A 26,359-nucleotide genomic window follows, 5' to 3' on the forward strand; every position below is an offset into this window, starting at 1 on the left:
AATCAGTTCAGTCAGTCAGTTCAGGCGCTCTGTTGTATCAGACTCTTTGCGACCCCATGAATCGCAGCACGCCAGGCCTCCCTGTCCATCACCATGTCCCGGAGTTCACTCAAACTCACGTCCATCGAGTAGGTGATGCCATCCAACCATCTCATCCTCTGTCGTCCCCTTCTCCTCCCGCCCCCAATCCCTCCCAGCATCAGAGTCTTTTCCAATGAGTCAACTCTTCACATGAGGTGGCCAAAGTACTGGAGTTTCAGCTTTAGCATGATTCCTTCCAAAGAACACCCAGGGCTGATCTCCTTCAGAATGGACTGGTTGGATCTCCTTGCAGTCCAAGGGACTCTCAGGAGTCTTCTCCAACACCACAATTCAAAAGCATCAATTCTTTGGCACTCAGCTTTCTTCACAGTCCAACTCTCACATCGATACATGACCACTGGAAAAACCATAGCCTTGACTAGACAGACTAGTCTAGTGCTATCTATGTTGGTCATAACTTTTCTTCCAAGGAGTAAGTGTCTTTTAATTTCATGGCTGCAATCACCATCTGCAGTGATTTTGGAGCCCCCCAAAATAAAGTCTGACTCTATTTACACTGTTTCCCCATCTATTTCCCATGAAGTGATGGGAGTCTCAATAAATATTTATAATTATCATTATAGCAGTCATCCAGGGCTTTTATTCATCAGGGGCCTCACTGAGTGTTGAGTCTATCTGTATTTCTTTGTAAATTCCTTTGTATATATACAGCAAATTAGCATGTATCATCCCCTGAAAAATCCAATTAGCAAAAATGACAGCCGTTCTTACTCTCAAATTTTATTTTATTTTATTTTTTTGCTTAGGTAATCATCCATAAGTTGCATTCAGTTTTCTTCCAACTATGTCAACAACTATTTGGTACCTGCAGGTAATTCAATACGTATTTGATGTCTATGAAGGTTATTAATCCTAGGTATAAAATACTAAAAACTTTGCTCAGAATGATATTTAAATTACTACTACTACTGGCAGTTTTAGGTCGGTGATAATATTGCTCGCAGTGTTTTATCAGTGCATCTATGAAAAGTGAATGTTAGTCATTCAGTCCTGTCTGACTCTTTGAGAGCCCATGGACTGTAGCCTGCCAGACTCCTCTGTCCAGGGATTTTCCAAGCAAGAATAGTAAGTGGGTTTCCCTTTCCTATTCCAAGCGATCTTTCCGACCCAGGGATTGAACTCGGCTCTCCCGCACTGTGGGAATATGCCTTAACATCTGAGCCATCAAGGAAGCTCTATCTATATCTGATTCCAAAATGGATAGACAGAATTGTAGACCAGATCCTACATGTAGTGAGTTTCTTTTTTATTCCTCTTGCTAAATTAAGAAAACCCAAGTCACAATTATGGGTTGTTGGCAATGACCATGACTGTCTCCTGGATGTTCTGGATATGTAGCTTAATCTTGGACCCACAAAAGATGCAGCACTTTCCCTGGAGATGATCCTGTGCACTTGCTCAGGGTTCTATCAGACAACAGCTCTATCAAAAGGTAGAAGTCAATGTCTTCATGTGGAAGTAAACAGTGAGTATCTTCCCTTTGACCATTTTTGTTACATTAAGTGCCTGAAACCATATCTTCATGTTGGATTGTTGCATTTGGATAAGGATCTTAAATGCATGCAATAGCACACCATCACTGTCAATCTCTGACAAGTGTGGAGTTTTATTTTGTATGCTTAAGGAGTCAAATTCTTGGCAATCAGGTGGTTTGCATCATAATTTAACACTTAAAAATCCTTATTATTACCCCCCTCTGTATTGAAATCTAGATAATTCAGCTTTGAAATTATAGATTCAGGACGTTTAAGACGTGAATATATATACACACACACATATACACCTGAGCTACATCACTTCAGCAAATCACTTGAAATTGCACAAATAATCAATACTGGTCTTTATCAGTGTTAATAGTAAAAAAAAAAAAAAAAGTCATTCGTTATTTCAAAAACTTGACTTAGTACCCTGCTGGTAGCAGCTGCTTTATTTCAGGGTGTTTAGGGGAGCAGTGTCTTGCACATACTACTATCCTTTTGCACAATAAGTGTGGGCAGATGTAACTCACTGACCGGCATCTGATCATATTCTCAACATCTGCTTTTCCCTTCAGTGCTAAGCCGTGATCAGAAGGCAAACTGCTGGCCAATAGTGGGTGTCTGTGCGAATGCGTATTCACGTACACACTCTTTCTCTGCATCCCTGCATCATCCTTGCTGTGCTCCTAGCTGGTCCTTTCATTCCATAGCAGCTTTCCAGTGTATATTACACACCACAAGATCATCAGCATCCAGTTAAATTGCTCTTGACCTCTAGTACTAGTGTCAATGATAAACCAGTGAAACAGCCATTGAGCCCTTTTCTTTCATTATATGAACTACACCTATGAATCGATTCATGTTCTGCACATCAGTGAAACAAATTCTCTCTGTAGTGCCCCTCCCCCTACAGAAATAGAAATTGCAATCCCATGGTGCACAGATACTTTGTGATACCCAATGGTGCCATTTAATGAAGGAATTTTGCCAACAGCATATTGTATCATCTCCATATGTAATGTTTATTATTAAATCTGCCAATAGTTTTAAAAGTCCCTTAGCAATAGTGTGATTTGTAACTGTGATTGCAATAAAGAACACAGATTTAGCAATGAGTTTAATTGTGAATGATTCTTGCTCTCTTTCATTTTGAGGGCCAAAATTATTTAATTCAGTGACAAGACATTTTTGTGCTTACTCTGGAGGGGAAAAAAAAGCCCAAAGATTTCCTTTTTTTTCTCCCAACAATACAAAAGTCTTGATGGCTTTTCGCCACTTTCTCAGTTGCGTAACATCTTGCCCTGTGGACAGGGGATGAATGGACTGATGATCCGATAAAATCCATTCTCTAGACACACAGCTTTATATCTTCTAATCACACTTTTCCTTTCTTTGGCTGCTTGTGTGGAGTCTTTACACTTACTGATTCATTTGCCTCCTGTACTTACAGTCATATTCAAAGTTCACTCCAGAGGACTGTTTACTATTTATGGTTTCAGCATTACAGAGAGTTGAAATATTTTGCTGTTTTTATGAGACTCTGACCCGTTTTGTAAATTGTTGATATAACACAATAGAAATAACAAATAAACTTTCAGTTTTAATAAATGTAAATGGTAACCAGCAAAGAACGTAAAAGTGTTCTCACGTAGGTGCCCTGTGTCCTGTTAACTGAATGTGGACTGAGGTGGAAAACACTAATAGAATCTTTGTAGCACACAGGACATGCTTAGGAACAAGAGCACAGTGGTAGTCAGTGCAGAATGGTAGCTCTGTGGAAATCTTACATTATTACACAGTTGAGAACTGTGTTTACTCAAAAAAGAGTCACTGCTTTTCTCCTGAGGCCTGCAAACTACTTGCAGATGAATCGAGTTGCAGATTGCTGGGGCTCCCTCATAGCTCGCACCCTGAAGGGTAGCCCGTAAGCTCTTCTCTTTGGCATCCTGACCACCTTCTGGCCGAGTTAGCATTACCCCCGCCCCGTCTGTAGCTAGACCTGCTCACCTCTGAATGATGCCATCACCGCAGTACCCACTTCCATGGATGTATGTGGCAGCAGGTGACGGCTCACTCTCTTCATTTCCTGAAATAGCGATGACCCAATACTGGTACCTACTGCCAAGATGTACATCGCTGGAAAACATAAAAACATAAGGAAGACTATTAACTATGCAGACGCAAGGCTGCGGACAGACAAAATGGATCCCCTTGAGTACATTTCTACTAGTCTGGCTTGTTTTTGATACCACCCGCATATTTAATTATTCAATAATTTTTATTTGTTTTTTATACATTTTATTGAAGCATAGTTGATTTACAATTTATGTTAATTTCTGCTGTATACCAAAGTGACTCTTTTGTACACATATAAACATTCTTTTTCATATTCTTTTCCATTATGGTTTGTTATAGGAGACTGAATACAGTTCCCTGGGCTGTGCAGTAGGACCTTGTTGTTCACTTATCCCATACATACTAGTTGGCATCTGATAATCCCAAGTTTGCAATCCTTCCCTCCCCCATCCCACTCTCCTTTGGCAACCACAAGAATGTTCTCTATGGCTATGAGTCTCTTGCTGTTTGGTTGATATGTTCATTTGCGTCACATTTTAGAATCCACACATAAGTTAGTTATCCAGGAATTTTTCATGTCTACTGTGATTAAGCCACTCTCCCACCTATGATGGGCTATACTAAAATGTAGCATCAACTGACATACAACCATGAATATTACCAGGTGGCGCTAGTGGAAAAGAATCTGCCTGCCAATGCAGGAGACACAAGAGATGTGAGTTCGATCCCTGGCTGGAGTAGAAAGTGGCAACCACTCCAGTATTCTTGCCTGGAAAATTCCACCAACAGAAGAGCCTGGCGGGCTACAGTCCATGGGACCGCAAAGAGTTGGACACGACTGAACGACTGAGCACTTTTTATCTTTAATTTAATCTTTAGAATAACCCTGGTGGATAAGAATTGGATGGTATATGGCCCATAACGAAGATGTCTTGGAGAATGCCATCTAGGAAAAATAAATGGGATGAGTAAAAGCACAGAGGTGGGAAAGCACCATGCCAGATTCCGTGGGCACTGTCTGATCTATTGCCCTCATTTTAAGATCTGAGCGGAAACCCCATATAAGCAAGCAAGCCCTTTCCTTATGTTTCACATCCAACGACTATCCCTGCCACTTGCTCCGCCCTGTGCTTCTCACTCTTGACTAAAATAATAATAATAGCAGCATCTATTAAATGAATGTCAAGCCTGGGGCTAAGCACTTTCTGTGTTTTCTCATTTGAGAATCAAAACAACACTACATGTATACCAGTAGTTTCACGTTTATTTTACAGATGATGAATCTGAGGCATAAAGAGATTAAGTAACTTGCTTACAACCATATGGCATTAAATTATATCCTGCACTCTGCCTCCCTCATTCCTAGTTCAGGTCTGCTTGAACAATTTCACTCCTTGCAAAGGGAAATCTTGTTCTGCAATTGCAATTCCAGGCTTTGGTTCCTGCTAGATTTCCAGTTTGCCTAGATTGCATCTCTCCTCTGCTCTCAAGACCCCACAGAGCAATGCCTGTTCCACTTTCCTGGCACTCAACCTTACACCAGATCACCTTCCTCCCTTTCTGATTTCTTCTTAGCTCCTTACTTGAATTCCCTGCCATGGAAGGAAACTGGATACTGGCAATTATCTTCCAGGGCAAAGATATATTTATCCACATGACCAAATCACCATCCCCATTTTCTTTTTGACCGTTTTCAAAGGGAAATGTTATTCTTCTCTTTCATCTCCCTCTGCACCAATTAATTATTTTTTAATAATAAAAATGTGTCATGGGAAAAAAGAATGCACAAAATGGTAATGAAGAGAATTCCTATCAGATTCCAGAGTTGGGGTGAGGGGGGATTCATAAACAAAAGGATGGTGTCAAAAAATCTCAAGTTCTCCTGCCCATCTGTTGTTTCAGCTGCTGATCGGGCTGGGGCTGTTTGGATAAGGCCAATAAGATAACAGGTGCAGCGACAACAGACGTTATCTCCTGACTCTCAACACAGTGACAAGCTAGAGTTTATGAGCACTGAAGAAGGCTCCCGAAGAACACGACCCTCTGAGAATGCTGGACTTATGACCCAATAGACAGCTTGTTTTAGCACTGCTGGAGCAGGTAAGAATATTGAGGGTAGACCAGAAGTCCCTGGAGATTCTAGCAGCGCTCTGTCAATAAAAGTTGGGTAGGCAAGATGCATATACATATATTATATGGATAACTGTATGAATAATGGTTGCCTTGTAAACCTCTGGAATGCTAATTTGTTGATATAATTAGAGGCTTTTATAAAAGTTTATTGGCTATTTGGCCACCTCTAGACCAATGAATGTATACATTTTCAGATGGTGCTTCTGAAACTGGAATATTGGGGCAGGGGGAAGAATGGCTTTCCCGGGGGATGCATGAAGGCCCAAGATAAAGATGACATGTGCTCTATTGTACATTAATTTTGCTTTAAAATATGGAGGCTGGGACTTCCTGGAGGTCCAGTGGCTAAGAATCCACCTCGCAATACCAAGGACGTGGGTTCGATCCCTGGTCAGGGAACTAAACTCCCACATGCCCCAGGGCAACTAGGTTCATCCACAGCAACTACTGAGCCAGTGTACTTCCAAGCCCACACAGCATAACTAGAAAGTGTGTGTGCTACAAACAAAAGATTCCACATGATGTAACAAAGATCTGGCATGCCACAACTAAGAATCGACACAGTCAAATAAATAAAATTAAAAAAATATATATAAAGGTATGTTTTATATTAAACAATTATGGCCCAATTAGGGAATACAATTTAAAAAAATTCTACAGGCTACCTCCCAGGCTACTGGGGCATATGGTCACTGTCTGAAGCAGATGGAGCACTTGGGTGGAAAAGCGTGAGACTGTGAAGATTACGTCTCTGTCTCGTGTTTTCTCATTCGTGGTGTGCATCCAAATGATTTATGCCTGATGATATTTAGGGGCTCTGCTAATATTCGTGACTGTTTTCTCCCCCACCTTGCCTGGTCTCCTCCCCTCTCCCTGCTCCTCCGTCTCAGTAAACACCACTTTGAGGTGAGCAAACATAAGTTTCCATCCTGGCTTCCTCACTTGCTCGCTGAGAAGTCATAGGCGGGTGTTCCAGTGCTCTGAGCTTATTTCAAATTAGTCAGAAGCCTCGTTTCACAGCATTTTCCCACAGGTTGAACATGAGAACACATAAAGCACCTCTGTGCCTAGCCAGCGATAAACAGTTAACAAATGTTAACCTGTTACTATTAAAGCTAAATTATCAACATTCTCATCCACTTAGAGTTTTGCTATGCTCTCTTTACTAGAAGGAATGGAGTGACAGATAACTATATATAAACTTGGTTTGGTACACTCATGAAGATGAATAAGACGATCATCTATCACTGAGTCATGGTTCGATGGAAAACCTCTTTTCTGCCACGGTGTTTGGCTAGAACACCCTCAGGGCATGCAGCTCTCTTTCTTTCTCTCTCTCTAGGTGGCTGTTGCAACTTTTGAAATTTCTGGATCCCAGAAGGTTTGTCTTTACCCCGGGGCAAAATCGATTCCCCAGTAACTTCCACCACTGTCCTTCTTATTACCTGCCGGCATTACACAGAAAGTATCTGATTGGTAGAGAAACCTTAATACCCTCCTTCCAAACAGTGCCTGCATGGCACATGCATGATTATCTCTCAGAAGCCTGAGAGTGGCTCTTTGGAGCAGGGCTTGTTATCCCAAATTTTCACATAGGAAATTAGAAGCCATTCCCTTCATTAAAAGGACTAGAAGGGAAATCAGGACAAAATATTATGAAAAAGATTGTATTTTTCCACTTAAGAATTCCTGTGATAAAACTATATTTTTTCCAAGTTAAAGTCACAATGAATACTAAACCAGGGTTCTTTTCTTAAGAGCCTAAGGTAGAAGAGAATTTTTTGAGGACAGGCTATGGCTTCTGAAGGCTTTGCTGGAGGTTAGGACCTATTTCATGGTTGGCCCAAAAGTAGCACCTTTATGTCCGGTTGCTCCTTTCAGCTGCTCTGAAAACCATCTGGAAAGTCTTAATGCTGTCGCTGGAACCCCTTCCCCTCCTGAGTCTCCCACATCCAGGCAGACCCTAAGCCTTGTCAACTTCCCGCATCCAACAGCTTCCGTGTCTTTCCCTGAGCATCCTTGCTACCACCTACATCCCAACCGTGACAGCTCTGGCTCACCCTCTTGCCTTGAGCATCTCCCCTTTCCAGTCTCGCCAACACCATCAGAATATTCTTAGATCCAAAGCTACTCTCCAGCTCAAAGCCTCCCCATGTAGGACAGTGATGGGAATATGCTTCCACCTGAAACTTCCTATTTCTCTTGGTATAAAACTAAAATTTTACCACTTCATCTGAAACACAATTAGTTCCATCACTTCTGATTTCTCTCATCGAGTTCTGAGTGCCAGTTTATTTTAAAGCTAACCTCCACCAGAATTCAGTCATTAATGCATCACATCTCAGATTAATTTCAGGCCTTTAGCTAGTAAGTTTAAATGGCAGTATTTAAATGTGATGAGATTGTTTGGCTGGTTTTGAAGGGTGGCTTGTTTTGCATCCTTGGTATGACTTTTTTTTTTAATGTTTTTATGTTTAACCATCATTGTTTCACAAATGTCTCAATGACACATCTGCCTTAGGTTTGCATCTCTGGCAATTAGAAATAAAAACACTGACATTTCTAAGTGGTATGACTTTTCAGTACTTTTCCTCAGAAATGTATTGATGGTGATACGTATCAAATTTGGAGCACAACCTGAAAGTAAATGCAGTTATAGATTATAAAATCACTATCTTAAGAAAATATATGTTATTAAGGAGTCTAAGGAGAAGGCAATGGCACCCTACTCCAGTACTCTTGCCTGGAAAATCCCATGGATGGAGGAGCCTGGTAGGCTGCAGTCCATGGGGTCGCTAAGAGTCGGACACGACTGAGCGACTTCACTTTCACTTTTCACTTTCATCCATTGGAGAAGGAAATGGCAACCCACTCCAGTGTTCTTGCCTGGAGAATCCTAGGGACAGGGGAGCCTGGTGGGCTGCCGTCTATGGGGTCACACAGAGTGGGACACGACTGAAGCGACTTAGCAGCAAGGAGTCTAAACACGCCATGACTGAGCTTTTGGCAAAAATGTCAATTTCTTAAAATATTGGTGTGCAATTAGTATCATGACAGGTCAATTAAAAATCCCTCTGAAATCTACAAGCAAGTCACTTTCTTCCTCTGAGTCTGTTTTCCTATCTTTTAATTAAGATGTATGATTCTTGTCCCATGCCACTGTGAAAGAGAATTACAAAAGTACAATAGGAGAAAAAGGGTGGGGGAGCATCATTTCACAATGGAAATACCCCATATCGCTTGCTCCAGGAAATGCTCTCTGAGCCTCTTGATTCCTTCTTATTGACCTCCTATTGTTTCCATATTACAGCATTCTTTTATCATATATTCTCTTTATACAGTCTGTGAAACTGAACTGTATTATACTTTTTTGATACCCTACTTCTGCAATAATTATAGCAATTATAGTTTCCATTTGTTGGCTATTTATTGCATGCCAGGCACTATGCCTGGCATATTTCATATGAATAACATCATTTAAGCAAAACAGCAGTCCCTTGAATATTTACTATGAAAAGTTTTTAGGTGAGGAAACAAATACCTAGAGAGGTGAAGCTACCTGCCTATAGTCACACTGCTTTTGTCACAGGACAGGAACTTAAGCAAGTCTGACTAATTCCATCCCAAGACACTGCTCTCTGGAGGTGAGGACCCTGGCTGTTATAAACCAGAAAAGAGAGCAGAGGTGAAAAGATCAAGTTTTTGAATCTGCATACAAAGACCAGTTGGAAAGTTCTAGAAGTCAGGAGAGACACACATTCTCTTAAACACCATGAATGGCTCACTCATCATGGGCAAGCCATTCCTCCTCTCTGATCATTCATTTCTTCATCTACAAAATGGGCATCTGGGAAGAATGTGACAAGCAGCTCTAATTTAACAAGGAATGTGGTGTTGCATCTTCCTGCCACAGGCTTTTCTACAAGCTAGAAGCTGCCTCAGCACTTGAAATTCTGGGCTGAGAAGGATGTAGTTCTAAATCTGCCACCCAGATTGACTAAGCTGGGAGACATGGTAGCGGGGACCACCTAGGATGCCTCTGGCTCAGGAAGAGCCCAAGTATTCCAGGGCTGCCTTGGGCTAAGGATAAGAGGGTAATCCCTGGGTACTTCATACACCAGCTTCCAGCCACGGGAAGAGAAGGAAACAATCACTTTTGGAGCCTGAGATGATGTGCCCAGGCACACTATACATACCATTAGTATTGTGTTGATTAGAAAATATATTAATCATACAGAGAAATACAAAGAACATTATAACAAATCCCCTTAGGCTTACCACCCAGCTTTGTCAAATTAAAACATTTCGTCATGTTTTCTTCCTCTTTTTTTGTGGGGCGGTGGGGGGGGAGAAATAAAATATACTGTTTTGTATTTTTTGTTTTCAATCCACCCTTTCTCTCTCACATGAGTATTTTTATATTTCTTGTGCCTATGTGTTGCTCTGCATGTTTTACAATTCCTAGGTGTTTTAATACTATATTTATTATTGTGTAGCAGTTTTTTTTTAAACCCAGCATTGTTTTTGAGGTCACATATATTGATCATATAGATCAATGCAGTAATATATTTCCTTTGATCATTCTTTTCCTGATAGACACCCAGATTATATCTCTGTCATTATTACTATCATCGTTGGTAATCTTTTTATTTGTTATTTCCAACAACATTGCTTTAAACATACATGTTCATGTTCCTTTGCACATAAAGCATGGGTGTCTGCAGGAAATACATCTAAAGTGGAATTGCTAGGCTGAAGATAGCTGCATCTTCAACTTTATTAGATATTGCTAAATTACTCTCCAAAAGTGTACTGATTAGCACACCTACCAATAGACTTTCCATTGTTCCAGGTCCCTGGCAGCACTAGGTTCTCCCAAACATGTAACTTTGTAGCTAATCTGATGGGTATTAAATGATACTTGGGCTTCCCTGGTGGCTCAGATGGTAAAGAATCTGCCTGCAATGCAGCAGACGTGGGTTCAATCCCTGGGTCAGAAAGATTCCCTGGAGAAGGAAATGGCAACCCATTCCAGTACTCTTGCTTGGAGAATCCCATGGACAGAGGAGCCTGGTGGGCTGTAGTCCATGGGGCCACAAAGAGTCAGAAATGACTGAGAGACTAATGCTTTAGGGGCTTCCTTGGTGGTAGTATTCTACTTTGCCTTTCCCTGATTACTAACAAGCCTGAGTATCATTTCAGGTGTTTGTTGAAAACATATGTTTCTACCTATGTTGACTGTTCATCACTCTGGCCTATTTTAAATTGGGTTCTTTTGTCATTATTGATATGCCATGCATTTATAGATACTGGATACTGATTCTTTGCAATTTTTTTTTTTCATTCTGTTTAGCTTGTTTTGTTGAATAAAAATTTTTAATCATTTCCTTCATGATTTGATCTTTTCATGGCTTGTTAAATAAACGTTTGTTTACTCCAAGGTATTCACAAACTCAAATAAGTAGTCTCCCCTATTTTCTTCCAATAGTTTTAAGTTTTTATTTTTACATTTATGTCTTCAATCAACTACAAACAGTTTTTAAAATGATGGTGATAAGGATTGTTTCCCCCCAGATAGAGATGAATCATTTGTCTGACATTATTTATGTAAAACTTAATCCTTTCACTACTGAATTGTGACACATTCTTTGCCATATATCACTCAGAACTTAGATAAGCTTTCTTTTTTGGGGGGGGGTTGTCTTGTTTCATTAGTTTATTTTTTTCCTATTATCTTATCCATAGCAGTTTGTCTTAATTTCCATAGTTTTAGAAAAGTCTTGATTTATCTACAAGTCCACTCTATACTTTGGTTTTCTCCATCAAAAGATCCTTTTACTCTTTCAAGTGAATTTTTAGTTTCATTTTTTGAAATGCCTGTTGGGATTTTAATTCAAATTTCATTGAATTTATAGATGCATTTGAGGATAAAATCCTTCTTTATGACATTGTATCCTCCCATATAACTATATAGTTTATCTTTATATTTATTTAGTTCTCCTTTTATGATTTCAGTAAAGTTTTTAAAGCTTTCTTCATAAAAACTGTGATGATTTTTTATTAGGGATATATTCCCAACTCTAAGCATTTTATGGATGTCAGTGCTATAGTAAATGGTAGCTTTAATTTCTCTATCTACCCATCCACATACATAAACATATTTGCATGTATATCTATATTTGTATCTTCATGTCTTAGAGCTGACAAAAATAATTTATAGATATTCAATTCATCAGTCCTCATAGGCTGTTTTATTAGTTCCACTAATTTGTTGATTCTTATTAATTTTTCTATGCAGTCTTTTATAGACGAGGGTCATGATAGTTTAATTTCTCCCTTTTCAATCCTCGGAAATTTTGTTGATATTTTTTTGCCTAGCTGGGTCAGGTAGGACCAATGGTGTTACTGGTTTTGTTTTTTATCATGAAGGGACTTGATTTTATTAAGAGTTTTAAAATTCTGCACCTAGTAAGTCAATTTTATTTTAAAAAAATATTTTCATATGCTGGTCTTGTGAATTACATTCATAGACCATATAACTTTAACATCTCATTTTATCCTGGGAAAATCCACTTGATGCAACGTTTATGTATTTGTTTGAGTTTGTAGGTTTTAATACATGGATATATTTGGTCTGCTAGTATCTTATATGGGCTTCTGGGGTAGCTCAGCTGGTAGAGAATCCACCTGCAGTGCAGTTTGATTCCTGGCTTGAGAAGTTTCCCTGGAGAAGGGATAGGCTACTCCCTCCAGTAATTTTGGGCTTCCCTTATGGCTCAGAGGGTAAAGAACCTGCCAGCAATGAGAGAGACCTGGGTTTGATCCCTGGGCTGAGAAGATTTTCCTGGAGGAGGGCATGGCAACCCACTCCAGTATGATTGCCTGGAGAATCCCCAGGAACAGAGGAGCCCGGTGGGCTACACTCCATGGGGTCATAAAGAGTCAAACACGACTGAGCGACTAAGCACACACAGTATCGTATATAAGATTTCTTGCTGTTTTGATCATACACGTAATTGATCAAAAAGATGTTTTAACCCTCTTCATTTATTTACTTGTCTGCTTGTTTACTGGCTTATATATTTATGTGTTGTGTTGTGGATGGAAATACTGTTCTATGTGATACTTATTCTTTGATACTTCCTATTGTCATTTTGTGTCCTGGGACATAATAAATTAAAAAAGAAAGTTCTATACATTCTAGAAGAAAATATTTATACTGAATTCAGTAACAGGGTTCTATATATTTTTGTCAGATGAAACACTTTTTTGTGTGTGTTGTTCAAAGTCAATTAGATAGTTTTTTTTTTTTTTTTTTGCTTAGTCTATTAATTATGGAGAAAGTATGTTAAAATATTATAATACCACTGTGGATTTATTGCTTTTTTTTTCAAAGGTGTCATAGTCAATTTATATATTTTCAGGGCATGTTATTTGGTATATACAAGCTCAAAACCATTATATAACTTCCATTTATCATTATATGGTAATCACTTTATCTTAGAAAAATTTTTGTCTTAATATTTCTTTTGCCTGATATTAATATTAGTGTGTTTTGGTTAGTTTTTTCCTGGCATATATTTTCCATTTCTTTACCTTTAACCTTTCAATGAATTTATATTCAGTTAAATCCAACATAAGAATCTACATCTTCATAGTCGACTTTAATCTGATTAGTGTGGTGACTATTAATTAATTTACCCCATCTTGTTATGCTTTCCATCTATCATCCTTTTTCCTTGCTTATTTATTTCCTTCCTTTCTTACCTTCCTTTGGATATACTGGATCTCTTTATTTTTACTCTTTACCCCTAGTTAGTCCATCTAACTTTTACAGATTATACTTTCTTACTATTTCTTTTTCCTGGTTACACAAAAATATGGATGTATACACTTATTATCAATGTCAAAATTTAATAAAAACTGATGTTGATTTCTGACCCTTATTCTTAAGTTTTTATGTTTTTTGTGATTTTTTAATTTTGACGTGTCAACTCATGTTCATTGGGTTTTAATCCATGGGCAATCATGTGTTTCCCAAGGTCAGGTCTCTATTCCCTCTCAGAGGATAATTTCTAGGTAGCCTTGAAACATTATTCATCTAGAACTCATCTTTTTCATTTTGCTTCCAGTTAGTTTTTTCAGTTCAGGCATTCCCAGACCATAGTGAGCAATGTAAACTCAAATCTCAAATCTTTGTGAGATATACGACATAGACATAGATAAGTGATAAGTGAAGTCGCTCAGTTATGTCCAACTCTTTGCGACCCCATGGGCTGTAGCCTACCAGGCTCCTCTGTCCATGGGATTTTCCAGGCAATAGTCCTGGAGTGGATTGCCATTTCCTTCTCCAGGGGATCTTCCCAAACCAGGGATCAAACCTGGGTCTCCCGCCGTGAGACAGATGCTTTACCGTTTGAGCCACCAGGGAAGTCAACATAGACATAGATATTTCCCCCCAAATACACCCTTTCATTAAGCATGTAACTTTCAGAAGTCCTAACTTCATTTTGAAGCCCTCAGATAAAATTTCCCACTTTTCAGAGTTTCAGGGCCAAATCTCCTCTCCTGGAATAAGCGAGAATATTCAGTCCACTCACTTGCCAAACTGAAGGCTCTCCCTTGTCCAAACTACATCAATAAAACTAGATTCAGAACTAACCTGTCTAGTTCTCAGTTCCATTTTTTTGTTTGTTTGTAGCAACATATATATATATATATATATATATATTTTTTTTTTTTTTTTTTACTTCTCTGATCTGTCATGCATTTTGAAGGACGCTAGTTACATCAATTGTATTTTATCTCAAATGACTGGATAGATGTTTGTACTAGAAATATTTTTAGTTTGCTAGTCCACATTTTCACATACAATTACTAATATATACCTGAAAGATAGAAATCATTTGCAGTGTTCATTTGGGGTTGAGTGTAGTTCAGTGATCTGCCCACGGTCAGGGAGATAATAATTACAAAGCAGAATTTAAATCATGCTGTTTGACTCTAGAACCCTTGACATTCCCATGATATTGAGAGGACTCCTTGGATAAGTATACACTAGTGAGCAGTGCATTAATCGCCAATCAAGTATAGACCACTGCAAATATCTGAAGATAAGACAAGCTCCTCTTGTAGTTCCAAAGTCTTTTAGGAAGCTACAGCTCAAACTAAAGTAGGTTTTATTGCTTCTGTAGAGTTATAGAACAAAAAGCTTAAGCACTAGCATACTGCTAGAGTGAGAGCTGATTTTTGTTTTAATTGAGAAGGGATAGTAACATTATCACAACTGCTTTACTTTTTTTTTCTAACCTTAAAGATCACCCATGCTTACTTTAGCAAATTAAAGCACTATATAAAATAATCAAAATAAAGTAAAATTATATCAAATTCAATCACATTGAAGCAGCTATCAAGAATACTCCAGACTTCTCTGGTGGTCTAGGAGCTAAGAATCCACCTGCCAATGCAGGGGACATGGGTTCCATCCTTGGTCCGCAAAGATCCCCCATGCCACAGGGCAACTCAGCCTGTGTGCCACAACCACTGAATCCAGGCATGCCCAGGAGCCCACGCTCTGCAACCACAGAGGCCACCGCAGTGAGAAGCCTGTGCACTGTGACCAGAGGGGAGCCTCCGCTTGCTGCGACTAGAGAAAGTCTGCCTGTAGCAACGAGGACCCAGGGCAGTGCCCACCACAGAGAAAAAACATTAGTAATCAAATAAACAATGTTTTAAAAGAACAGCCTTCTGGTCAGCACCCTTCATGTATCTTTTTATGTATTATCACATACACACACACAATTTTCTATGAATGTAAGTGCACAAATATGTCAATACTATTTCATCTTTGAAATGAAGTGAAAGTCGCTCAGTCGTGTCCAATTCTTTGTGCCCCCATGGACTATACCGTCCATGGAATGCTTTAGGCCAGAATACTGGAGTGGGTAGCCTTTCCCTTCTCCAGGGGATCTTCCCAACCCAGGAATCGAACCTAGGTCTCCCACATTGCAGGCAGATTCTTTTCCAGCTGAGCCACCAGGGAAGTCCATTTCATCTTCAGTATTCATGAAAAAAAGGGCATAGGAGAAGTAAGTCCAGCTAGTTAGCTTCATGCTATCTAATTATTTTCATGACCTTGACCACTTTTTCAAATCCTGAATAAATATGTGTATATCATTTCCCTGGCTGACCCATTCATTCATCCAAATAGCATTCAATGAGTTGTCCCAACTTCTCCTAGGTTTCCTGGATTCAGTTAAGTTCAGTTCAGTTGCTCAGTCATGTCCGACTCTTTGCAACCCCATGAGTCGCAGTACGCCAGGCCTCCCTGTCCATCACCAACTCCTGGAGGAGTTCACTCAGACTCACGTCCATCGAGTCGGTGATGCCAACCAGCCATCTCATCCTCTGTCATCCCCTTCACCTCCTGCCCCCAATCCCTCCAAGCATCAGAGTCTTTTCCAATGAGTCAAGTCTTCCCATGAGGTGGCCAAAGTACTGGAGTTTCAGCTTTAGCATGATTCCTTCCAGAGAAATCCCAGGGCTGATCTCCTTTAGAATGGACTGGTTGGATCTCCTTGCAGTCCAAGGGATTCTCAAGTCTTCTCCAACACCACAGTTCAAAAGCATCAATTCTTCGGTGCTCAGCTTTCTTCACAGTCCAACTTTCACATCCATACATGACCACTGGAAAAACCATAGCTTTGACTAGATGGACCTTTGTTGGCAAAGTAATGTCTCTGCTTTTGAATATGCTATCTAGGTTGGTCATAACTTTCCTTCCAAGGAGTACGCGTCTTTTAATTTCATGGCTGCAGTCACCATCTGCAGTGATTTTGGAGCCCCCAAAAATAAAGTCTGACACTGTTTCCACTGTTTCCTCATATATTTCCCATTCAAAGATCGATAAAATATAGTCCTGCCTTTAGGATACTCAGAGGCTTGTGGGGAAGACAAGACAATAAAAAGAATAGCTTTCACATGGCTTAAAGAGTGTAACAGGTCTACAGCAAGCACAGGTAGTATCAGACACAGAGGAGGAGTCTGGAAAGACTTCTCAGAGAAGGTATACTGGCTTGACAGGAGACGTAAGGAAAAACCATTCCAGGGGAAGAAGAGAGAAATGGCTTTCGAGGCAAAGGACACAACCACCTTTGTTCTGAACCACCTCTGTCCACCTTACTGCTTTGGTAGCAGTAAGACAACTGGTTTGGAGGAAAGGCAGAAAGACCAAATATTCCCCATGGGATGAATGATGTGGGAATAAACCATCACGTTTGGGCGCTGTGCTAGGTGTTGTCATATTCTAAAGTGATTAAAGAGAAATAAAACTTACAGCAAAATCGCCTTTCTCACTGAATCCCTGAAGCTGAGTGGTCTTCTCCAAAGGATTTCTTAACATTCGTACACTCAGTTGTTTTTTTCCCCCCATATGCAGTTATAATATACTCCTAATTCCAATTTTGTTTGGGTATCACCCTGAATTTTTACGAGAGCACTTGATTTTTGTTCTATGTTGAGAGGTCCTTTGGGCTTAGGTTTCATTGGAAGAGGGCGGTTGTTAATTATCTGAAGCAGAGAATATCCTCTGCCTTTGGGAAGGGAAACTCAAAAGGCATTTTGACATCACTATGGATGTCTCCTGGACCACATGTCAGGAAAAATGACTATGGTTCTTCCATTAACTTTGGTTGTGATTTTAGACAAATTAATTCTCCTCTCCCAACCTTGATTTCCATGTGCAAGTCAAATAAAAAGGATATAAGAAGCTTCTGGTAGGAGACTTTCCAAAGATGAAGAAGGCAACATCATTGTTCTCAAATAGTTCATTGGGCAAAAAAGAGGATAAGCCAAATACAGTTTGACTGTAATTCAAGGAAGAATTAAAGAGCACCAACAGAAAAGAGGGTCCAAGAGCGGTTAGAAGGATGAGAAAGGGAAGACTCCTAACACTGTTAGATTGATTGCTCCTCTAAGAGTCCATCCAGTTCAGTTCAGTTCAGTCACTCAGTCATGTCCGAATCTCTGCGACCCCATGAATTGCAGCACGCCAGGCTTCCCTGTCCATCCCCAACTCCTGGAGTTCACTTAAACTCATGTCCATCAACTCGGTGATGCCATCCAGCCATCTCATCCTCTGTTGTCCCCTTCTCCTCCTGCCCCCAATCCCTCCCAGCATCAGAGGTTTTTCCAATGAGTCAACTCTTCACACCAGGTGGCCAAAGAACTGGAGTTTCAGCTTCAGCATTATTCCTTCCAAAGAAATCCCAGGGCTGATCTCCTTCAGAATGGACTGGTTGGATCTCCTTGTAGTCCAAGGGACTCTCAAGAGTCTTCTCCAACACCACAGTTCAAAAGCATCAATTCTTCAGCGCTCAGCCTTCTTCACAGTCCAACTCTCACATCCATACATGACCACTGGAAAAACCATAGCCTTGACTAGACAGACCTTTGTTGGCAAAGTAATGTCTCTGCTTTTGAATATGCTATCTAGGTTGGTCATAACTTTCCTTCCAAGGAGTAAGCGTCTTTTAATTTCATGGCTGCAGTCACCATCTGCAGTGATTTTGGAGCCCAGAAAAATAAAGTCTGACACTGTTTCCACTGTTTCCCCATCTATTTCCCATGAAGTGATGGGACCAGATGCCATGATCTTCGTTTTCTGAATGTTGAGCTTTAAGCCAACTTTTTTACTTTTATCAAGAGGTTTTTTAGTTCCCTTCACTTTTTGCCATAATGGTGGTATCACCTGCATATCTGAAGTTATTGATATTTCTCCCGGCAATCTGGATTCCAGCTTGTGCTTCTTCCAGCCCAGTGTTTCTCATGAGGTACTCTGCATACAAGTTAAATAAGCAGGGTGACAATATACAGCCTTGATGTACTCCTTTTCCTATTTGGAACCAGTCTGTTGTACCATGTCCAGTTCTAACTGTTGCTTCCTGACCTGCATATAGGTTTCTCAAGGGGCAGGTCAGGTGGTCTGGTATTTCCACCTCTTTCAGAATTTTCCACAGTTTATTGTGATCCACACAGTCAAAGGCTTTGGCATAGTCAATAAAGTAGAAATAGATGTTTTTCTGGAACTCTCTTGCTTTTTCTATAATCCAACAGATGTTGGCAATTTGATCTCTGGTTCCTCTGCCTTTTCTAAAACCAGCTTGAACATCTGAAAATTCACGGTTCACTATTGCTGAAGCCTGGCTTAGAGAATTTTGAGCATTACTTTACTAGCATGTGAGATGAATGCAATTGTGCAGTAGTTTGAGCATTCTTTGCCATTGCCTTTCTTTGGGATTGGAATGAAAACTGACCTTTTCCAGTCCTGTGGCCACTGCTGAGTTTTCCAAATTTGCTGGCATATTGAGTGCAGGACTTCCACAGCATCATCTTTCAGGATTTGAAATAGCTCAACTGGAATTCCATCACCTCCACTAGCTTTGTTCATAGTGATGCTTCCTAAGGCCCACTTGACTTCACATTCCAGGATGTCTGGCTCTTAGGTGAGTGATCACACCATCATGATTATCTTGGTTGTGAAGATCTTTTTTGTACAGTTCTTCTGTGTATTCTTGCCACCTCTTCTTAATATCTGAGTCCATATCCCCCCATAATTGATTATAAAATTCAGTACCCTTTGTTGCAATCAGATGTCTTCTCTGGTGTATATTAAAGTGTTCTTAGGACAAAAGGAAACATTAGCCTTTCATTGCTACATCTCTGTACCTAGCAGAGTGCTTGGCACAGGCGAGGTTTCCAACAATATCTGTTGAAGGAATTAACAGTTTGAGATAGTGCATAGGGAAAATGTCAAGACATAAATGATGAGTGTGGTATTCAGTAGGAACTGCACAGAACAGGACACAGGTAAAGGTTTTGAGAGAAAGAACAGTGCATTAAGACTGGCCTTCAAGCTAAGTCAAAGGAAGTGCTAAAGTTCAACGACAATGGTCAATTGAAAGTGTGCGGTAAATGGTGGAAGGTTCTGAGGAAGATATTGCGGCATGCGTCACTGAACGATGGGAACTCACGAGTGTAAAAGCAGGGGACTGAATGCAAGGATTTCCTAGGTCCCCCGTCTTCAGCTGTATAAGTCAGAATGCAGATGATTTAACAGGAGTTGAGACGTCAAACGAGCACCCAGGTCTTTAGTCAGGCTGGGTTAACTCCACTGCCGCCTACCCTCCTACCAGACCAGGACCTGGTAGACGTGGCTCTTTCCATTCAAGTGCCCTTTTATTAGGAGAGGGCAATGGCAACCCACTCCAGTACTCTTGCCTGGAAAATCCCATGGACAGAGGAGACTGGTAGGCTGCAGTCCTGGTGAAGCCTGGTGGGCTGCCGTCTATGGGGTCGCACAGAGTCGGACGACTGAAGCGACTTAGCAGTAGCAGCAGCAGCCCTTTTATTAAAGCTGTGCATCTCAGAATACTGAGATTCTGAAGCCAAGAAAAGAATCTTTGTCTGGGAAAATGAACTTTTGTCTTACAATGTCCATCCACTCTTGGTGACTGCTGTGAGTTCCAACTCATGGTCTGGATTAAATGAATAAAGAATGAGGAAGCAGGGATCTGAGAATCCACTGGGCATGTGTATCCCTCCCAATGGGACTCGGGTCCACCTCTCTCACACAGGTAACACACAAACTCATTCTTTCCATGCTAACGACGCTGCCTTCACTCTGCATAAGGCTCAGAAAGGAGCAGATGTATACACTCAACTGATGAATTCCAGCAGCTTTTGAAATAACTGTCCAAAGGTTTGCCCTGGTACCAATTTACAACACAGTAGCAAATTTAATAAAACTAACAGTTTGCAGCCAAGGCCTTTGTTATTTTGTTTTAATCATCTTTTACCACCAATTGAAATGATTTTCTACTTTCTTGGTGCAGTGCAATAAAATACAAGACAAAGAATGGAGGGGCAACGTGGAAATTAGAAAAAGATTCCGAGTTTCAAATCCGGGGATAAGGTAACAGCAGGCTTGAGAGCTAGCTGGTTGGTTGCGTCCGGCGGAGATTTGAAGGGAAGACATTTCCCAGTCTGGGGGAAACGCCACACCTGGATAGCATTAAAGCAAGGAGGGAGGAAAAGGACTACAAGGGACTCTTGTTTTTCCTGAACGCAACCAAAGGCGCTGTGTGACAGCTTCCCCAAACACCCGTGCTGGTGATGGACAGGGCTCTTGATTACAGAGCAGGGCTTGTGACAAGCTGACCAGTCGCCAAGACCCCCGGGAGCCGAAACACCAGATACGGTGGGAGGTAAACAAGGCTTCGGCGCAGTGTGAACGCGAGGCCATGCCGGGGCCGGGAGCTGAGCGGGGGGACCGGTGACAGCCGGTGATGGAGCAGCGCTAAGTGAACACAGTTGTGGACGACTCGGGGCCAGCGCAGAAGGCAGCCTCCTTTCTCCTCCCCTTGGCCTCGCTGGGTGGCCAGCGATTTTATTACTGGCAGAGGGTGAGCCCCACAGCATTTTCGAATTTGGCACCACATCTAAAACCATTTGGGGGGCTGGGCGTCTTTTTCTTCTCTCTCCCCACCCCACACCACCATCACCACCCCCTGCAGCCCTCACCCTCCCCAAGAATGCTTTGGATTCGGTGAAAGTCTCCGCGTGCAGCTAGCAAACGACATTTCCCCTCGAATTTTGAAACCCATGTGCACTTGGGGAAAATGTAATCCTTATGTTTCTGATTCATTTACACTTAACTCATCAAAACGCTATTTTGTAAGAGCTATTTGATGTCCACGGAGTCTGCCGAGCCCCTTTTGTAAGCCGGGCTTCTTAGGAGCAGGAAGTCACGTTTTTGAAGAGAGGGAGAACTTGAACTTAAAAGATTGAGTTTGTTTTGAAATGAGGGCTCTCGGAGGGTCACGTGGACCCGGAGCTGGGCCAAATGCATTCTCTCATTTCCTAGAGCACCCCCCTCACCAGCTGCCATGACGTTACCAGCGTCCGCCTGCTATGATTTCACTCCGAGCAGCCGACGGAGGCGCCTTCGTGATCAGAGAGAGCTGAGCTCAAAGCTATTGAATCCTCAGGTCTGGCCAAACCCCAGCCCTCTGCGTTGTGGGGAAAGGAGCACATGCGCTGGGAATCAGGAAGCCCCAGGTTCAAGTCCACACTCTGCCGTCGAAGGGCTGTGTGACTCTGAGGACGTGGCCTCCCCTCTCTGGGCCCAGTGCTCTCATTTGTAGAGGGTCAGTACTTCAGTGCTCCTCTTGAGTCCAAGAGTTTTTGAGTCTAATTCCTAGACAGTAGGAGGTGTGAGAACCCCAGAATTCTCTCTGCTGAAAACTTGGGGACAGAGCTTGGATACAAGTAGCTTTGCACAAGAAGGACACACAGACATGTAGACATCAGGCTTCGGCTATCCCATGCTCACTGTCTCACTGTGGGCTGGATACTTGAGGCCAGAGAGGAGGAAACTCATTGCCCCAAGTCATACAGAAAATTAATGGCAGAGTCCAGCTTTCCTGGTGTTTTTTGACTAACATCCTTGGATGGGAGATTTCAAATCATTCAGTTTATAGGATACTGAAGCTGGGGCAAAAACACTCTGCTTCCCACTCTGACAACAGGAATGTGAACGCTGGCGCTAAGATGGAAGTGGGGACTGGCATCGCTCTGCATGAGGCACAGCGAGGTGGTGTCTGGCTCGTATTAAAGCCCATGAGTGAATGATTAATCCTGGGTAGAAAACAAAGCCCATGCCTTGTAACGTTATAGGTATTAGTGCGACAGAAGATTAACCCCATGACCCCCCCAGGGGACCTTTGAGAACATTGGACAACATTTGAGAATCGATGGATGATGAAAACAGGTGGTCTCACAGGTCCTGTCTGCCCACCCTTGATACATACACACACTCACACATATACATGCATACGTGCACACACACACACGCACATGCACAAGCTCACCTCTATTGTTCCTGAATCTATACATAGAAATGTCATGGTTCAAAGCCAACGGTAGCTGCCTGCCTGCCACTGATTCATAGACTGGTAATGGGAAGACACTTCCATTTCTCCTCCTCCTCCTCTCATCCCGAACCAAACATCCCTCTGTCTTCCCATCACGTGACTCAGTGACCCCAGTACCACAGGCACTTCTAGGACGCAGTCCTTTGCCTCCTCCCTCTGACCACCATGGGGTCCATCCATCCATCAGCACTGCCTAGCCCCATCCAGGGCCCTCTGCTACCACCCTGACGGCCCTAGATCAGGGCCATCTTCCGCTTCAGTGTCGGCAACACCGCCTAACCTCCGTCACCATTTACGGTCGGGGTCTCTAACCTTACATCCACCCAGGTAGCCGCACACAGCCAGGGAGCGGTCTTAAAACCAAAACTAATCTGGATCCTCTCTTATCTGAAGACACCAAGTGGCTCCTCAGCACGCTCAGGATGAAGTCCAGGCCCTTTAGCCTGCCACTCCAGAACCATCGTTACAGACCTCCTCCTCTCAACCTCTCTGGCTTCTTTGCTCAAACTCTCCCCCTTCTCCAAATTTACCCCACAGTCAGCAGGAACAAACAGCGCCGCCCCCACCCCCACTTCCCCATCTAAGTGGCCTGGCCTTAGTGTGCGTGTGTGCTAAGCCGCTTCAGTCGTGCCCGACTCTGTGACCCCATGCACCGTAGCCCACCAGGCTCCTCTGTCCATGGAATTTTCCAGGCAAGACGCCACCTTTTCTCGGAGGGTCTTGCTGACCTTTTAAGCTGAGTGAGGATCTCCTAGCCCTGTTGCTTCTCTTAATGTAACACTTTCCTCACTTTTGTTACCACTTAGGTGTCCCCTTCTAGTATTAATGAGATGAAGCTCCCAGAAGACTGGGATGGTTCCTCCTTTAATCTCCACTGCCCAGCATGGGGCAAGGACAGCACTAAATCAGTGCCTGCAGAGTGAATGGCAGGCTGCCTTACATCATTTGGCTTCATCCCTTGACTTGAGGAATAAGGACACTGAGGTCCAGAGAGGAGAAGGAGGCCGAGCTGTAAGGTTTTCTTTACTCCTTTTGCTCCTCTGGTGACTAATCCGGTTGAGATGTTTAGAGGAAGACATCCAGTATCCCAGGTATCATCTGTACCATCACAGATTTCTGACCACTTACTATCTGCAAAGCGTTTACTCACCCATTCATTCACACCTTTACTGACCTACGTTTACTGGCCATCTGCTTCGTGCCTGTCCTTGTACGAGAAGCTGAAGATAATGCAGCAAATGCAACCTAGTTCCCATCTCTGGTATCTCACTATCAAGCCAAAATGTCATGGAATAGAAAAAAAAATGCACCAATGCATTTTGAAACTGTCCCAAATGGAGAGCTTGGAGAACTTTAAGAGGGAGAGAGAGGAGGTCAGGGAGGAGTTCCAAGGGCCCAGTGCACCTGGAAGGGTTTCTTCATGGACAGCCAGTCTCTGAGCTCCCGTGGGACATGCAGCCTGCTCCCTTCTCTCTTCCTGAATTAGACATTCGGGGCAGGTAAGAGCTCCAGGAGGGTCTGAACAGAATGTCAGAGCTGGAAATGACTTTGAGAGTCATCTACCTAGGCCTTCATTTCATAGAAGTGGGGGCGGGGGTGGACTCGGGCCCGCAACTGGGGAGTCATAGGCCAGGAATATAGCACGATCTCAGGAGATCAGCACTGCCAAGTCAGGTCTCCTGATTCCAGGGCCAGCCCTTCATGGGTTTTCTCTCTTCTTCTTTAGCTCAGCTACAGAGATTAAAGCGCAACTGTCTTTTCTGCCTCCAAATCCAGCACTGAACTCTGGAGCTGACCGGGAAACAGTTTCATTCGTGTGTCTGTGCGTGTCTGTGCACTGAACTCTGGAGCTGACCGGGAAACAGTTTCATTCGTGTGTCTGTGCGTGTCTGTGTGTCTGTCTTTCACAAATACTCTCCGGCCAGGCCAAGAACAACCCTAATGAAAACCAAACAATAGGAAGAATCATGAACATTTCAGTCTTTATAGTCCCCCAGATTGCATTATGTTCTTGCAAGTCCATTAGCTCATTAGTTTTTCAGGGCACCCCTTGTGAGACTGTATGGATAGGAATCAGCGCCCCACCCCCCCTTTTTTTTTCCAGGGATCGGAGCTAAGGCTCAAAAGCATTGAAAGAATCTGGCCAGGGTTACGCAGCAAGGCCCTTGTGTGCTGGCCTGGGAATCAGATCTCCTGATTCTGAATTCAGCCTCTCCTAAGTCATGTCTGAGGTTCCTGCTTTAACAGACACAACATAAACCCATTAAGTTCTGTCCTGAGGATTCTCATCGGCTCTGAGCACAGACTGAATGGATTTTGTCCACTCCTCTTGCCAATGCCCAGTGTGAGATAAATTCCTCCATTCTTCCCACATCTGTAATTACTCTGACGGCTGTTATTTTCCTTCTCTTTCCTAGTCATTTGTTTTCTTAAAAAATCAGGACTGGGTGCTGTACCACTAAGTCCAGCCCGTCCTGCTGACCCACAAGGAGAATAGCAAATGCACAGAGAAGCAGGTGACATCAGGACACCCCGTGCAACCCAGCTTCACCAACTCATTGTTTTCCAAGGGAGCGCTTGATCCACCCCACCCTGTAATAAAACACTAAATTAAAATATATTCCTCCATGTCAGGAAATAACATTTCCCTCATTCCAGATACTCAAACCAGAAACCTGGGAGTCATTGGACAGCTCCTTCTCAGAACCCTTGAGGCCAATACATCGCCAAGTCCTGTTGGTTCTACATTGTAAGCATTCCTCCAATTCATCCGCTTCTCCTGCGAATAATCATCTCTGGCTTGCACTTTAGCAATAGTCTCTAAATGGATTTTCTCACCCTTCCTCAACCCTTTCTTCACGAAGTACCAAAAGCAATTTTATAAAAATACAGATCTGATGGGTTTAGCCCTCCACTTCCCAATGAACAAATCCAAACTCCATAACATAACCTCCCTTCACCATCCTGCCTTTGCTTGCATCTCCAGTCTTGTCTTCTGTATATCCCCCCCTTAGTTTAAGAGGGAATTATGCTCTATTATAACCTCTCATAATAATAACTTCAGTCTGTAATTATATTTTTATTTGGGCTATTATTCAGACCAGCCTTCCTATCCAATTATAAGATTCAGAATTATAGTGCCAGCGTGGAGATTAACATGCAGAAGACATTTCATATTAAAAGGCTGACTAAATGAATGAATATGCTTATCAACGGAGGCTTGAGTTCAACACTTAATTTCGATTGAGTCTTACTATCTGTTGTAGAGACACTAGAATGACGACCTGGTTTAAAAGTCAAGTAATGCATCAGACTGATCCATAGATGAGTGATCTCAATGGTGTTAGCACCAAATGGGGCTCTTCACACTTTCAAAATCACGAGGGAACTTACGGACAGACAGCACTTCTATGGCTGCTGCTGATCCTGGAGATCTGGTGATTTTGCTAAATGCTTTTGCTTACCCTAATGTTCCCAGAGCCCGTATTTCATGCTGAGAGGTACTTGGCCTAAGACGGATGAGAGGGAGCTGTAGGTGGGTAATGCCCAGCTTCCAGAAATAGAGGAAGATTGTGCTGA

The 26,359-nt window shown here is 42.2% G+C and overlaps 1 protein-coding gene across 1 annotated transcript in view; it reads right to left on the bottom strand.

Annotated features, from left to right (window-relative positions):
* Nucleotides 1-26,359, bottom strand: part of PAPPA (pappalysin 1) — a 267,243-nt gene that overhangs the window by 145,239 nt on the left and 95,645 nt on the right. Inside the window, 1 exon segment of the mRNA XM_070375021.1 lies at nucleotides 3,588-3,716. Within this exon segment, the coding sequence (XP_070231122.1) occupies nucleotides 3,588-3,716 (129 nt within the window).

This window comes from Bos mutus, chromosome 8, assembly GCF_027580195.1.
Source record: "Bos mutus isolate GX-2022 chromosome 8, NWIPB_WYAK_1.1, whole genome shotgun sequence".
Taxonomy (NCBI): domain Eukaryota; kingdom Metazoa; phylum Chordata; class Mammalia; order Artiodactyla; family Bovidae; genus Bos; species Bos mutus.